A 15,052-nucleotide genomic window follows, 5' to 3' on the forward strand; every position below is an offset into this window, starting at 1 on the left:
ACTCTACCATTGAGCTACAACCTCAGCCCCCAAAATTGTTTTAAACACATTTAAATACACCATTAAGACATGAAAAAGACAGGCAGCATAGGGAGGAGCTATCTACAATACTGACACTAAAAACAGTTCAGAACACATAAGAGACAAGGATCCTACAAATCAATGTGATATGAAATAGAAAAGAGGAATTTCACAAAACAAGTCAAGCAAGTTCAGATCGCAGAAACCTAACACTGTCGTCACTGCAGCCCCTTTAGGAGCATGGGTCTCACCAAGCCTTCGGATGTGCTGCGGCTTCCTGTTGCCACTTAAGTCCTATCTCGGTGTGAACGCGTCACTGGGTCTGCACCTCCCACAAATGCCCTAAACCTGCCTCCTTAGGCCTCATCCCACGGCCCCGGGTTCCCAGGTGGCCCTCCTGGTGGCCCTCCGCACCGGGCTCCAGGACCGCGGCGGCAGCCCGCAGGACTCGGCAGGCCTTCGTTCCAGGCGGACCCGGAGCCACACTCCCCTGACCAGACTCGGTCCCACCCCTGTGCAAGCCCTGACACCCTCGAGGTCCCAGGAGAACAGGCAGGTCGAGGTTTAGCTTGGCCCGAGCGGAACTTCAGGGCCACCCGCACGCCCTCGGTGCCCCGCGACCCACAATGCCCCGCGCCTACCTGGCCCCGCCCCCTGCACCGCGGCCTCAGATTGGCCGCGCGTCTTCCGCTTCCCGAGTGGGCGGTGCTGCGGCCCCGGCCGGGGGCTGATTCCCGCAGCTACGGCTCGGGCGCCCGAGCCGATCGCCATGCGGGAGGGCAGAGCCAGCCCAGGTGCGTCCAGCGGCAACGTGCGGGGAAGGTGGGAGGCCTGCCCCGAAGCCGAGGCGGCGAAGCTGCTGCCCTTCCTGGCGCCTGGCGCGCGGGCGGACCTGCAGGCCGCAGCCGTGCAGCACGTGCTGGCGCTGACCGGCGCGGAGTCGGGCCGCCAGCTGCTGGCTGGGCAGCAGGCGCTGCTGCAGGCGCTGAGTGAGCTGGCGGCGGCTCCGGCCCCTGCCCCAGCCCGCGACGCCGCCCGCGCGCTTGTGAACTTGGCTGCTGACCCCAGCCTGCACGAGCCGCTTCTGGCAGCCGACCCCGGGCTGCCGGCTCGTCTGTTGGGTCGTGCGTTGGACCCACAGTGGCCCTGGGCGGAAGAGGCGGCTGCCACGCTGGCCAACCTCAGTCGCGAGCCTGCGCCCTGTGCCGCGCTGATGGCGGCACTGGCAGCAGTCGAGCCAGGGCAGTCGAGCTTGGAGCGGTTGGTGTGTGCACTCTGCACGCGCGGCTACAACGCGCACGCGCCCCTACATTACCTGGGGCCGTTGCTCTCCAACCTTAGCCAGCGGCCTGCCGCGCGTGCCTTCCTGCTGGACCCTGACAGGTGAAGCCTAGACTTCGCGCGGGTGGGGAGCGGGTGGAAGTGAGCAGGGATGGCAACTAATGGCCTCTTCCAATAGGTGCGTGGTCCAGCGGCTGCTGCCCCTTATCCAGCGTTCAGACTCCTCAGTGCGCAGGGGAGGGGTGGTAGGGACGCTGCGGAATTGCTGCTTTGAGCACCGTGAGTTGAGGGGGGGGAGGTTTGGGTGTTTCTGGGGTGGGGACTGGACTCTGGGTCCCCTACGAACCGACCTTATTATTATTATTATTAGTTGTAAATTGACACAGTATTTTTTCATGTATTTATTTTTATTTTTATGTGGTGCTGAGGATCAAAACCAGTGCCTCACACCTGTGAGGCAAGCGCTCTACCACTGAGCTACAGTCCCAGGCCCCCGACCTTATTCTTGTCCCCACCCCCAGGACACCATGAGTGGTTGCTTGGGCCTGAAGTCGACATTCTTCCCTTCTTGCTACTGCCTCTGGCTGGGCCTGAGGATTTCTCGGAGGAAGAGATGAACCGTGAGTGGCTTGGATTGATGGTGCCTAAGGGTTGGCCAGGCAGGAAGGAAGTCAACCCCAGGAGAGGGACGAGAAAGTGCCCAGACCCCTTCTGAAACTTTCCAGGGAAGAGTTGCTGAGCACAGATGAGGCTCACCCAGGTAGAGCCAGGTCTAACTGCCCAGTCAAGGCACCCAGTGCCTCCCACACTCACCCCCAGGGTTGCCTGTTGACCTGCAGTACCTGCCGCCAGAGAAGCAGCGTGAACCTGATGCTGACATCCGCAAGATGCTCATTGAAGCCATCATGCTGGTGAGCAGGGGTGTGCTATGTTAATGCCACTGTTCTACACACACACAGGAGCACACTGACATATGAGTAACCTCTTCAATATCCCCAGCTGACAGCCACTGCACCTGGGCGGCAGCAGGTGCGGGACCAGGGAACCTACCTGATCCTTCGAGAGCTGCATAGCTGGGAACCAGAGCCTGATGTGCGGTTGGCTTGTGAAAAGCTCATCCAGGTGGGTGCAAGGTTGGAAGGGCTGAGGAATGGGAGCCCACAGCTGTCCAGCTGTTCTACTCACCTGCCTCTTCTCCTGGCAGGTGCTAATTGGAGATGAGCCAGAATGTGGCATGGAAAACCTGCTGGAGGTGCAGGTGCCTGAGGATGTGGAACGACAGCTGCAGCAGCTGGACCGGGAGCAGCAGCAGCTGGACCAAGAGTCAAGGGTGGAAGGGACTGCACCTACCTGAGGTCCCTTCACCATGGCAGTCCAGAGCCACCTTTGTCAGACTTGCTAGACCAGACCTGCCTACAGGCCTTCAAATCCCCTGTCCCCTGCTGAGAAGCAGAGCTATACTTAGGCTAGAGTGAATGCTCAGTAAATGTTGGAGGGTTGAGGACACTTCCCAACCCTGTGTCTCCTGTTGATACCAATAAGAATAAAGGTTGAGCCAAAGTCCGCCAGGCCCTGTGCCACAACTGCCTTCACATGAGGCAGAGAGGTGGGCCAGTGGAGCCATGAGGAACCTGTTCTCAGGCAAAGTGGTGGACTGGACAGAAAGCATTGCACATCCTGAAGAGCATCCTCTATAAAGTCTGGGCATGGGCAGGTTCAGAGGTTCAAGTAGAGCCTCCTGCTGTCAGCCCCATCCCCTGGGGCCCTTGGCCTGCTCTGCCTGAGACCTGGCCTCAGAGGACTGACCCAGCCACACCTGGATCCTAGGATCTTCCTAGGACTATGCCCCTGGGCCTGTCTTTGGAGCACTTGCTGGGTACTACTTTCTCTTGGGATCTCCATCTCTGCATGATCTGTGCCTAGGGGTCCTCTGCGCCTGGTCAGCTCTTCCAGTCCCAGGTCAATCTGTTGTTCTCTCATAGCTCTCTAACTAGGCCTGCTCTCCTGGTCAGCTTCCCTGAGTTTCAGCTGCCTTTCAAGACATCTAGATGCTGCTCCCAGACCCTTTGCCTACCTCTGCAGAGAGCCTTCCCCATGTGCCTGCAGTCTTGTCCCATTCAAGCCTCTCTTCCCACCACCATCTACCCCTGCCCTAACCCACATGGGCCTGGCATGCTTTTTTATCCTAGTTTCATGTGTTCCCCTTGCCCCCAAGTTTGGAGCAGTTATAGTGGCTTTCACCCCACTTTGTTTCCTTCCTGAGCCTCATGCCCCCTGCGTGGGACTCTTGAGTGCTGTTCCCTCTTCACCAGTGAAGAGACCCTGATGAAGGAGCTTAGCTTCCGGAAGCTTGCAGGCCCCGTTCCACCTCACCAAAACCCTAGACTGCACTGCCTCATGTTCTCTGACATGGCTAGGTGCTTCATTAGGTGACACTGGTTTCCCTTTCCAGGGTGCCCTCTAGCCCGCCCCCATTAAAGCCTAGCAATCTAGGCAAGTGTGATACATGTGCTGGTTTTTCCCTGACTGGGAGACCCAGAAAGTGGTGGCAGAGACTCCACCAGGGAGGCAGCTGGAGGCCATTTCTTTTTCCCTGCATTAAGACGGCAGCACTCCCAGCTCCACAGAATAAACATTTTATCTGCCCATACCCACCCACCCACCCTCAATTGATCATGTAGTGCCCAGGAATGTTCCTGACAGCATAGGTAGAGCATAGGGACAGGGACTGGCTCCCTGCTTTGGTGCACCGGAGCCCCAGCCCTGCAGAACCTGCTTGTCTGGGGAAGACATTGGAGGTCCTGAGCGCCAGGCCCAAGGCGCTCTCCTCCAAGGTGTGCTGCTGCTGTTGCCTCCTTGGGTAGGTTGAGTCTGCACCATGCTCTGCATCCTCCTGGGGTGCTAGGAGCTGTGAACCTGCTAGCTTCTCTGAAACTGACAGAAGTGGAGTCAGATGGAGTGTAGAGGACTATCTGCTTCCCAACTCCACCCCCAGACCATGCCCCACCTGATGTGGTACCCACTACCGAGCGGAAGAGTGTGTGCACAGCAGGAAGCATCCAGCGGTGTGCTGCCACCTGCTGCAGACCCAGGCGTGCACGTGGGCGCAGGTGGAGCAGTCCCCGGATGAGGTCCCGGCACTCTGCAGGCAAAAACTCAGCTGTGGCCTGCAGCCGCCCCCACCAGCTGTCTCCCAGCACCCCTGGTCCATGCCCACCACCACCAGTAATGGAGGCCACTTAGAGAGGTCAACCCATTTCAGTCCTGGCAAGAGTCTGAGAAAGTCCATGTGTCACTGAAGGGGAGACAAGAGAGGCAAGGTGGTGTTCCTGGGGCTAGTTCTGAGCTCAAACCAGCTTGGTGGAGCTACTGCCTTTCCTGGTGCCCAGTCAAGCCCTCCCCCAGCCCAGCTTCCCCATCATGCACTTCCAAATGAGGTGGAAGATGAGTCCAGATCATTCTCCATTGCACTGGTTGACCCTTCCTGGCGCACTGGTCTTTGCTTATTCTCCGGGCCTGAACTGGGATTTTTTTTTTGGGGGGGGGTGCGCATGAGGTAGGGGTGTTCACCTGGAGACAGGCCAGGCTGGAAGATAGGTCCACGGCGCATGAGGTGCAGCATGCGGTGAGGCTGGCTCTCTTTGAATGGCAGCTTCCCAGTCACCATGGCGTAGAGGATGATACCTCTGGAGATAAAGGCTCCTCTGGGTGGTGCCCCTTCCCAGCCCTCCCATAGGTCCTGCATGCAGAGGGTGCCTGTGGGGTGGCACTCACAGGCTCCATAGGTCGGCCTGTTCGCCATTGTACTTCTTGCTCATGAGGATCTCTGGGGCTGTGTAGGCCACAGAGCCACAGAAGGTGCTCAGCAGTGAATTCTTGAGGCTTGAGTGGTTGGCGAAGCCAAAATCTGCATGGGACATACAGGCGGAGCCGCAAAGCAGTTGAACGACAGGTCAGGGACCCATGGGTCAGAAGAGTATGGGTCTGTGCTGACATCTTGGGGAAGACAGGGGCACCAAGTGGGTGAATTAGGGTGAGGCTGAGCAGAAGGCATTTATGGGATTAGGCCAGTGAGTTTGGGCTGCAGTGAGAGAGCTAAAGGTCAGGGCTAGGTCATAGTTGAATGTAGGGCCTGCCTGAGACTGGCAGAAGTTGAAGGTTGTAGTGAAGGAGTGCAGCAGGCTTGGGGGCAGGGCCTGGCTCACCTGTCAGCTTTAAGAAGCCCTGATCATCCAGGAGTATGTTCTCACATTTCAGGTCCCTGCAGGGAAAAGGAAGGTGGGGCTGGGCCTGGGCTCAAGGGGACTCAAGGTGGGCAGGATGGCCAGGTGGCACCCTCACCGGTGCACAATGCCAGCATTGTGGCAATGGGCTACAGCGCTGACCAACTGCCAGAATAGCCTTCGGGCTTCCTCTTCCTCCAGCCCCGGGCAGTGTCGGTAGTCTGACACAGCATTGATGTGTTCCAGCAGGTCACCTCGGGCAGCCAACTCCAGCACCAGGTAGAAGCGCTGGCTGTTCTGATAGGTCTCATACAGCTGTACCTGCCAGACCCCCACCACCATTACCCTGAGGAGGGGCTGGGCCAAGGACGTCCAGGGACTGTGGAGTGTACTGGATCTGGGGTTCAGAATGGGGTTGGGCTTTAAGCCTAAAGACTTAAAGGTCAAAAGTTGGGGAGGTGGACAGGCCATGCTGGGCAGCAGGTATGGTAAGGCCTGGCCTTGAGGATGGGGAGAATAGGACAGGCTAGGTCAAGACTACTGCCCACCACGTTCAGGTGCTTATAGGTAGCATTGAGTGATGAGATCTCCCGGGGCAGGAACTTTTGAGAGAATTCCACAGGGGCCTCAGCCATGGAGACAATCTTGATAGCTACCTGTGGGAGGTAGTAGATGGTTGTGGCAGGACAGGCTCACTGTCCTTGGTACACGTTGCTGAACTTCTCAGAGGTGTAGTTGGGTAAACAGTGTCTGTGGACGGTGCTGACCTCCCTGTCCTTTTCCTGGGCACTTATATGTCCAAGGTTTGGTAACAGGGAGTGGTCATGGGAAAACCCAGAAGAAGCAGGACCTGGGGGGGGGAGGCATTTTGGAGGGAACTGGGGTTTCTAGAAGGTGCCTGAGTTGGTTCAGGACAGGGGACTGTTGTGGGGGGCAGAAGGTACCCCAAGGAGCCCACAGGAAGGAGACAGGCCTGCCTCACCATGGTGTGGTGCTTGCCCCGCAAGTCAGAGGACAGCTTGGGGTTGTGCTGCATGCGCTCCTGTGTGGCATAGGCCAGGTAGACCTTGGAGAATGCTCCAGAGCCAATCCTCTTGGAGGAGAGCAAGTAGCCATTGTCCATGCATTCTCGCACCTGTTCTATGAAGGTTCTGTGGTCCAACCTGAGCCTACCACTGCCCTTCATGGAGGGCAGGGTGCTACCAAAGGGAGCGTGGCAGTCCAGCTCACTGCCAGTTTCAGTCACAGGGTGGGACAAGCTGTGTCAGAGGGCAAAGGCTGGGGCAGCAGGGGACTGAGAAGGAGCTGCACCCCTCGAGGCAGCAACCAAGTTTCTGGAGTCTTGCTGGAGGTGGGAGGTTAACACACCTAGAGACTGGGTGGGGAGCACAGGCTCTGGGAAGCTGGGGACACATTCTAGAATGGACCATTCTAGAACTGTACCTTCATTGTGCCCCAAAGCATGTGTCGTCTCAGAACCTTCCCCCTGTGAGAATGGCTTGTCAGGTGTGGTGCCACTCTGTTGGGGTGGGGAGAACCCCCTTCAAGGGCTAGAGCCAGGGTGAGGCCTCTGTGAGCCACCCTGAATGTGTTGGCCACTGAAGACCTTCACAGAAACCGGGGGCTCTGGGGGCAAAGGCAGGAGGGCCGACCTTCCAAGGATACGAGAAGGGAAAAAGGGTGGAATGTGTGCCGACTGCTTTTTCAGCTGCGACTCCTCCTCAAGGGGATTCCCAACACCCACTGTGGCTGCACCAGAACAGGGACAGGTTGGGAGAGCAGACGGGGACTGCTGCAGGAAGCCTCCCAGCTGGAGCTCTCTGTAAGCTGACCACACATCCCTAGGGCCAGCTGCCCTGGGCCTGGGCCCTCCGAGACCATCAACTCCAGCAGATAGGGGCCAACATCTCTCCCTTCTTCTGGCCCCCAGAGTCCTTTGAGCATTGGTACTGTCAGGAGGAGCAGTAACTGACACAACTGAGTGTCTGCTTGCCAAGTGCCACTCTAGACAGTGATGTTAGCTGCCCCACCCAGAGGACACTCTAAGGTACCCATTCCACAAGAGGCAGCTCACAGCCAGGATTGTAAAGCTGAACAAAACTAAACAATACGTCTTCACACACGATGAAATTGAGACCCAGCAGTGGCAGAGCCCAAGCCCAAATGTCAGAACTTTCTCAGCTGTGAGCCAGATAGTCTGGTGCAGCAGGCAGTGGGCAGCCTAGGAGCTTCCACAAGGGCCTGATGTGTGGTATAGGCCCAGTGAGTCTGGGGGCTGGCATCATTCCTGCACTGAGATGGATGGGTGAATGTGGTGAGCACGTAGTAGAGGCCTTGGAATAGGCTGGCCTGGACTGATGAGACACATTCTCTCATCCCTACTGGATCATGAGCCTCTTCTTCTTCCTCTTCCTCTTCCTCCTCCCTTCCTACCCCCTCTTTTTTCTTTGGATTGAACCCAGGGGTGTTTTACCAATGAGCTACATTCCCTAGTCATTTTTATTTTGAGACAGTTCTTGTTAAGTTGCTGAGGCTGGCCTTGAACCTCTGATCCTCCTGCCTCAGCTTCCCAAGTGGCTAGGATCACAGGCCTATACCACTACATGCAGCCCATTAGATTTTTTGTTTGTTTTTGGTATCAAGGATTGAACCCAGTGTGGGTTTAAACACTGTGCAACATCCCCAGCCTTTTTTTTTTTTTTTTTTTGGTACTGAGGATTGAACTCAGGGGCACTCAACCACTGAGCCACATCCCCAGCCCTATTTTGTATTTTATTTAGACACAGGGACTCACTGAGTTGCTTAGCACCTCACTTTTGCTGAGGCTGGCTTTAACTTGTGATTCTTCTGCCTCAGCCTCCCAAGCCGCTGTGATTACGGGTATGCACACTATGCTCGGCAATCCCCGGCCTTTTTTATATTTTATGTAGAGACAGGATCTCCCTAAGTTGCTGAGGCTGGCTTTGAATTCATGATCCTTTTTCAGCCTCTTGAGCTGCTGGGATTACAGGTATGCACTGCCGGGCCTATGTAATTCTTAACCACAAGGCTCAAGGCTCAGTGCTCATGCTTGATATTCCCACCTTGTCTGACAAAGTGCCTGGAATATAGAAAATGTGGATATACTACCTGGCCTATGGCTGATCTGGAGTTTAGAAAGACAACTCCTGAGAATTTAATGTGGGTTGGTTACCCAGGAATTAGAAGGGCTGGGGCACATGAGAAGTCAGGTGAAGGTGGATAGCCTCAAGAACTATCTACCTTCTGGGCCTGGGGATATAGCTTAGTTGGTAGAGTGCTTGCCTTTCATGCACTAAGGCCCTGGGTTCAATCCCCAGCACCACATTAAGGAAGCCAAAAACAAAATAAAACATGTTGCATTCCTCACTACAAAAACACTCAGCGCCCCTCCAGGGGAACTGGGTTCCCAAAATAACCACACAAGAGACAGAGATACCTTTTTCTCTGGGGGTCCTGTGACTGCTCCTCTGACCTTAAGGGTCCACAGAAAGAGTGAGAGCCAGCACGTGCTGACCCTTTTATTGAGGAGAAGCCATTCAAATGAGGCCAGGGGTCAGGTTTCAGGGGGTTGAGTCCAGCTTCCTGATGTCTGCTGTCAGCAGGTCGACTGACATCTAGGAAGGCCACACCCAAAGGCAGAGCAAGAGAAGGGACACACAGAGGGCATTTCCATGGAACATTCTATCCCAAACAGGGCAAACAAAGGAACAGGTGAGAGTGATTCGACCCCTGGGGCTGCAGGAAGGCTCGCCTACACCTGAAGACACATTTTGCTACTTTGAGGATGGGGCAATATTGAGGTCTCTACAAAAATGACTGACGGAGCCTCTTCTGATCACGGGAAGGAGAATGCCAGTCATTCACAGTCATTCACAACAACAACAACAACAATAAAACCTGGGCTTCTAGAGCTGGAGACTAAAGGGAAAATTGCATGGCCCCAGCCAGGAGCCCATACATCCTAGCTACACCCCTTCCTTCACCTTCCTGGCTTTTACCTGTGCCAGAACCCAACTGGAAGCCAACAAGTGTTAAGCTGAGTAGTGACAGGCAAGATCCAGAATGGTCATCAGCTCTGTCCACCCCCTTTGCAAAGTCTTATTTATCCTTCTGTTTGTCTGCACCCTCATAAACCCATCAACATCATTACCTGCTGGGCTTTGTGCTTAATAATGTAATGCATGCTGGGCAGTTTGTGTGCTATAAATGGGAGGAGTACAAGGCCAGTGGGGCATGTTGGACTTTGGCCTTGGAGCAGAGCACTACAGGCTTTAAGCAGGGCAGTGAGTCCAGGCATGAACTTGGAAAAACTCTGTTCCTGGGCAAGTTCCCTGATTAGTTCTCCTGCCTGCTGGGAGTCATCTCCCAGCAATGTCTTTCCCCCACCCCACCCCCCAATTACTTATATTTTAGTTGGACACAATATCTTTATTTTATTTTTATGTGGTGCTGAGGATCCAATCCAGGGGCCCAACGTGCTAGGTGCTAGGTGAGCCCTCTAATGCTGAGCCACCACAATCCCAGCCCCTCCTAGCAGTGTCTTGAACCAGGCCCCCATATGTCTATCATCTAACTCTCTTGACCATCTATGTCCTGTCCCACTCTCTTGCGTTCCATCCCCATAGAAACAGGTCAAATTTCTCTTGCTGTGGGATAAGAACGTTTTGTCCCTACTTTGTCTCCTCCAACCCTCAGCCCACTGCCCTCCCCAAACCCCACCCAACCGGCGGTTTGATTTCCACATCTAACCACTCTGACAGGCTTGGAATCAGTCAGTTTGCTGCTTCCTTTTTCTCAAATGGCTCTCTTCCTGTGCTTCCAGAACACCACACACTCCTTTCTTTGAGCTGTGAACTTATCCAGGTGATTTTGGCCTCCTGGTCTTTGCAGTAGGGAGTCTGCCCTGGGCGTTCCTCTCACCTGGGGCGGGGAGCGGTTTGGGTCCTTCCCACCTTTGCTTTAAGTTCCCAGCCGCTCACGCCTCTTCCTAGCACTTCTCGTGCGCTGTAGTTGGCCTTATTAATCATTCACTTGTTTATTTGTGCTTAATAATGTAATGTATGCTGGGCAGTTTGTGTGCTTGGGAAGGGAATCTCTTCAGATTCAGACCATTTTGATTTGCAGGGTCTGTTGGTAACTGGACTGTGCACCTCTGATGGGCATGCGTGTGTATGCATTCGCCGAGGGGTCCGCAACCTAGGTCTCTGGGGCGTTTGTTGGGTGTTCTCTGTGAGAGAGAGCCCGACAATGCCCAGTGTGTTCCAGGACAGGTACGTGTTTGTGTGAACCTGTGGGCTTTGTGCACATCTGAATGCCATGACACACCGACCTGCGCCCTCGGGATGTGCGGGGTGAAGGGGACACCTAGCGCCGGGCCCTGCAGGTGTCCCAGCCTCCTCGCCACGCTCGCGCCCAACAGTCGGGTGCGACCCTCACGCGGCGCCCAGGGGCGGGGCCCAGCGCGAGGCGGAGTCTGCGCACGACTCGCGCTTGGGGGCCAGGCGCGGGGTAGAGCGTGAGGGACGTACCTCCGGCCAATGAGCGCAGAGAATGCGTGGAGGTGGGGCCAGGCTGTCGCGCGCAGGGGCGCGGTTGGTCGGAGGGCTGCGGGGCGGGGCTAGGCGCACGACTCCGCTGCCTCCAGGCCGAGGCCGGGCTGGAGGGCGGTGTCCAGGTCCCGGCGTCTGGGCTGTGGCTCCTTCTCAGGTAAAGGGCAGTCGGGAGCGCCTTCGGCGACGTTGAGGAAGCGCCCCTTCGGGTGTCTGAGCTGGAGAGCCCGGAGGTTGTCCCTTCTGCTGGGCAGAGCGCCAAGTCGAGTTGGGGCGCCACCCCAAGGTCAGCGACGAGCGCCGGGAGGCCCTGTTCTTCTCGGGCCGGGGCTCAGGTGCACCCTACGGCCCTGCGGGACGGGCTTGGCCGCGTCGCTACCGGAAGAGACCTGGGAGCTTGCGACTTAATTCCTCCTTGGTCTGCTGCTTGGGAGGCGCGCCATCCGCGTCCATGTCCCTCCCGGAACTCGCCGGCCCCGGTGCCTGCCCTCCTGGGGAGCCTCTCTCACCGGCCCGGGTGCCTGCTCCTGCGGGGGAACTTAACTCGTTGGTCTCTGCCTGCCCTTGTGGGGAGCATGGTGGCCTTCGGCCCTTGTCCCTACTTTCTGGGGTGGTCCATGTTTCTGTGGCCTACTGAGGGGTCTTTCAGAGGAGGTGTCCTTTCCTTTTATGCCTCTGAAGCTAAGCCTAAACCCTAGTGTTCCCAGTGCATTGGGGCCCTCGTCTTTTAGTGTTCGATGATTTAGAGGCCATCTAGAGCAGGGAAGTGATTTGTCCAGAGTCAGGAGTGTCTACTAGTCTTACAGTGTGGGTCACAAAGCTGAAAGGGCTGTGGGGAGTCCAGCAACGAGGCCAAGGCTAGAGCTAGGTGATGCTTAGCTAGAACTGGCCCATGGGATTTTGGGTTCCTATTTTCCTGCAGTGTCAGTACAGCCGCAGTGCAGGGCTCATTTCTGCACATCTTACAGAGGTCCCCATTGCCAGCTCGGGCTAGAGATTGGACAGAGCCATAAACGCTAGTGCCATGAGGTCAGCATCAGGGGGTGAAGGAAGGAGGGCCTGGCAAGGAGAGCAGCCCAGCCTGGGGATGTGAACTGGAGCAGCTGTTGGGGTGATGGGCAGCTTAGAGGAGCTAGCCCAGGAGGCAGAGACCACTTTGGAAGGAGATGGTGGGGTGGTAGAAGTGGAGGAGGTGTGTGTGGGAGAGATGGAGGACCAGGGGCTGGTGGTATTGATTTCTGAACCAGATAGCTGAGTGGTGATAACTCAGGAAAGAAGCAGATGGGGTAGCAGTTGTGGGAGGTCAGGGGTGAAGATGGTGGGTTGAGCCTTAGAGCTGTTGGGCTTGAGTGGCCATGACCATCTGGAGGAGACCCTTAGTAGGCATATGGTCCTTGGTGAGGTGAAGTTGGGTTCCCCTCTGGGAATCATTGGTGGTGGGTATTTCATGGGTATGTGTGCTAATGATGTGATTGACTGTACAGTCTCTGCACCCTGTAGGCTTGAGGATGCTGCTGTCTGCAGATCTTCTTTCCCACACCTCAGGTAAACAGGTGAACTTGGTCTCTGATGGGAATGAGGAATGACCTAGGGTTGAGCTGTCTTTGTTTTCTTGAAATAGATGTTCAGGCTGCTGTGGCTTTTCAGATCTGAATCTTGCTATACTTCTCTGTCCCCCAAGGTTGACTGCTGCTATCCTGTGGAACACTAGGGGGCAGAGGTGGAACTTTGGGGCATGTGCCTGCTCAAGTTCACAGCCATTGGTGTGTACTTGGAGAGGTAGATGTCTGTGCTTGCCCTTGCTCCTAGGGTCCACAGAAGCCCAGGTGAGAAGCAGAGTTGCTGCTTTCTGTGATCAGCAACCCCAGGCCTTGGACCCTCTTTCTGTGAACTGAGTTGTTTGAGTGTAAGCATGTTCTCTGCCAGTGCAGCTCACAGAGTCTGATTCCCTTGGGGAGGGGCACCAGATGAGGCTCCCATGGCTCTTGTGAGCTCCTGGGAAGTGCTCAGAGAATGATGGTTGATAAATCGTGAGAATCATGCTTTCTTCACTGAACTAGAAGGCCACCTTGCTTGGGGAGTTGGTATGTGAACCCAGTGACATAGCTCCACTTGGATTATGTTGAGAAATTGTGTTCTTGGGGGTTGATAAGCAGTCACCCAGCCCAAGTTTGTGCTGGTGACTCTAGAAGTTGACTCTTCTCTGGCCCCTGTACTAGGGGAAAAGGGCCCTTGGACTCCATGTCTGGCTAGGGCAGTCCATGACCACCCATATATGTCTGACCCTCCAGGCCAACTCATCATAGCCTCTGGGCTGTGGTGTGCTTGCCTCCTCTGGGCTCAGTGCAGGTGAGGTAATACTTCTGTTGTGTCCACACATGCAGCAGCTGTAATACTCATGAATGGTTTTTTTTTTTTTTTTGTTTGTTTGTTTTGTTTTTTTTAGTACTGGGGAATGAACCCAGGAGAACTCTACCACTGAGCTTTTCATTTTTTATTTTGAGAGTCCTGCTAAGTTGCTGAGGCTGGCTTTGAACTTGTAATCCTCCTGCCTCAGCCTCCTGAGCCACTGGGATAACAGGTGTGCACCACTGTGTGGGCTTCATTCATTCATTCATTTTTTTTTAATTTTAAAAAATCTTTATTTATTTATTTTATGTGGTGCTGAGGATTGAATCCAGTGCCTCACATGTGGGAGGCAGGCGCTCTATCACTGAGCCCAGCCCCAGCCCCTTTTATTCTTTCTTAATATAGACTTGTGCTGTAAACTCCCACAGAATTCAATATAACTTCTTATTTTAACATGTTTTATAACTTTTGAATTGAACCAGGGGTGTTTTGCCACTAACCCACATTCCTAGCCCTTTGGTCTTTTATTTTGAGATGGCATCTTACTGGGTTGCCCCGGCCGGGCTAGAACTATTACTTCCTACTTGAGCCTCACAGATTACTGGAATCCCAGGTGTGGGCCACCCTCCCACCTTGTAATTCCATTTTGTATTCCTTTTGTGATACCTGCATGATTTCAAAGCATAGTGAACAGTTTCTAAATACTTGAGACTTTCTTAGTTATCTTTCTCTTATTGATTTATTTTATTCATTGTGGTCAGAGAATGTACTTTGTATGTCTTGAATTTTTGACATTTATAAGATTTGTTTTGTTGCCCAGAATATGGTCAGTCTTGGCAAATGTTCCTGTGTTTGGGGGAAAAAAACCACATGTATCCTAATGTTATTGAAGGGAGCGTTCAGTGAATGCTGCTCAGGTCACATTGGTCAACAGTGTGGCCATTCACGCTTCTGTCTTGCTGGTTTTCCCCCTTGTCCTCTCTGTCCCGGAGAGAGGAGTGTTGAAAGCCGTAACTCGGGTCTGTCTGTGCTCCCTCCGTTCGTATCAGGTTGCTCTGTGGCTTTTGGGGCTCTGTTATGTGTCCACAGAGTGTCCAGAGTTGTCGTGTTGATGAGACCGGCAGTCTGGCTGGCTTGATTTTCTTTTCCCACCTTTTTACCCTGAACCTCTTGTGAACACAGCACCTTTCCTACAGTGTTTGAATATGTGATGTAAGTCACAGTGACTGTTGGCATGACCTTGTCTGCTGAGTCTCTCCTTTGTGCCTGTCCAGGTCAGTTGGCATCGAGCCATTCATCTTTGTCATGGGTCTCTCTTCTTTTTTTCCTTGCTCCCTCCCTCCCCCTCCCCCCTTCTTCTTCCCGCTCCTCAGCCTCCTGGTAACTTTGGATACCAGCCATTGCGTCTCACCTTGCTGCACCCTGACATCCCCCTTGAACTTTGTGCTAGGATGTGGTAAGTTTCTTGGATGCGCTTGAGTCCATTCAGGGCTTCTTTTAGCTTTGTGAGGGGACAGAGCAGCATTTAGTCTAGGGGGAGCTTTATGTCATCACTCAGGTAAGACCCTTCCGTAGCACTCTGCCTGGTACCTGTACCTGATGACTTCG

At 54.7% G+C, this 15,052-nt stretch overlaps 3 protein-coding genes across 8 annotated transcripts in view; 2 read left to right on the forward strand and 1 right to left on the reverse strand.

Moving 5' to 3' along the window:
• The first annotated feature begins 712 nt into the window (after positions 1-712).
• On the forward strand, positions 713-2,834 carry HGH1 (HGH1 homolog). Its single transcript, XM_081266529.1, has 6 exons — positions 713-1,404; positions 1,481-1,581; positions 1,824-1,922; positions 2,122-2,213; positions 2,302-2,424; positions 2,507-2,834. Exons 1-6 carry the CDS (start codon positions 791-793, stop codon positions 2,654-2,656), a joined length of 1,179 nt encoding a protein of 392 aa, XP_081122655.1. The 5' UTR covers positions 713-790; the 3' UTR covers positions 2,657-2,834.
• A 1,133-nt stretch (positions 2,835-3,967) lies between these two features.
• On the reverse strand, positions 3,968-6,814 carry LOC308633538 (testis-specific serine/threonine-protein kinase 5-like; the record flags this gene model as incomplete). Its single annotated transcript, XM_081266389.1, has 8 exons — positions 6,508-6,814; positions 6,074-6,181; positions 5,644-5,846; positions 5,508-5,563; positions 5,077-5,209; positions 4,873-4,988; positions 4,219-4,444; positions 3,968-4,082 (listed from the first exon to the last, which is right to left on the reverse strand). Exons 1-8 carry the CDS (start codon positions 6,709-6,711, stop codon positions 3,968-3,970), a joined length of 1,161 nt encoding a protein of 386 aa, XP_081122515.1. The 5' UTR covers positions 6,712-6,814.
• A 4,336-nt stretch (positions 6,815-11,150) lies between these two features.
• MROH1 (maestro heat like repeat family member 1) overlaps positions 11,151-15,052 on the forward strand; it is a 69,216-nt gene continuing 65,314 nt past the window's right edge. For 2 of the 6 annotated variants that reach the window (XM_081266769.1, XM_081266770.1), the window contains exon 1: positions 11,151-11,381. The gene's annotated coding sequence lies outside the window, so the exon portion shown is untranslated. The remainder of the gene's footprint in view (positions 11,382-15,052) is intronic. The other 4 variants (XM_081266771.1, XM_081266772.1, XM_081266773.1 and 1 more) reach the window with 2 other exon arrangements.

Source organism: Spermophilus citellus, assembly GCF_964194105.1.
Source record: "Spermophilus citellus genome assembly, chromosome: 14".
Lineage (NCBI taxonomy): Eukaryota > Metazoa > Chordata > Mammalia > Rodentia > Sciuridae > Spermophilus > Spermophilus citellus.

What these genes read in the sequence shown, in the direction of transcription:
- HGH1 (XM_081266529.1), top strand. Translation starts at nt 791, where the DNA reads ATGCGGGAGGGCAGAGCCAGCCCAGGTGCGTCCAGCGGCAACGTGCGG. An exon ending in TTCCTGCTGGACCCTGACAG is followed by an intron (nt 1,405 to 1,480) that starts GTGAAGCCTAGA and finishes CTCTTCCAATAG; the next exon opens with GTGCGTGGTCCAGCGGCTGC. An exon ending in CTTGTGAAAAGCTCATCCAG is followed by an intron (nt 2,425 to 2,506) that starts GTGGGTGCAAGG and finishes TTCTCCTGGCAG; the next exon opens with GTGCTAATTGGAGATGAGCC.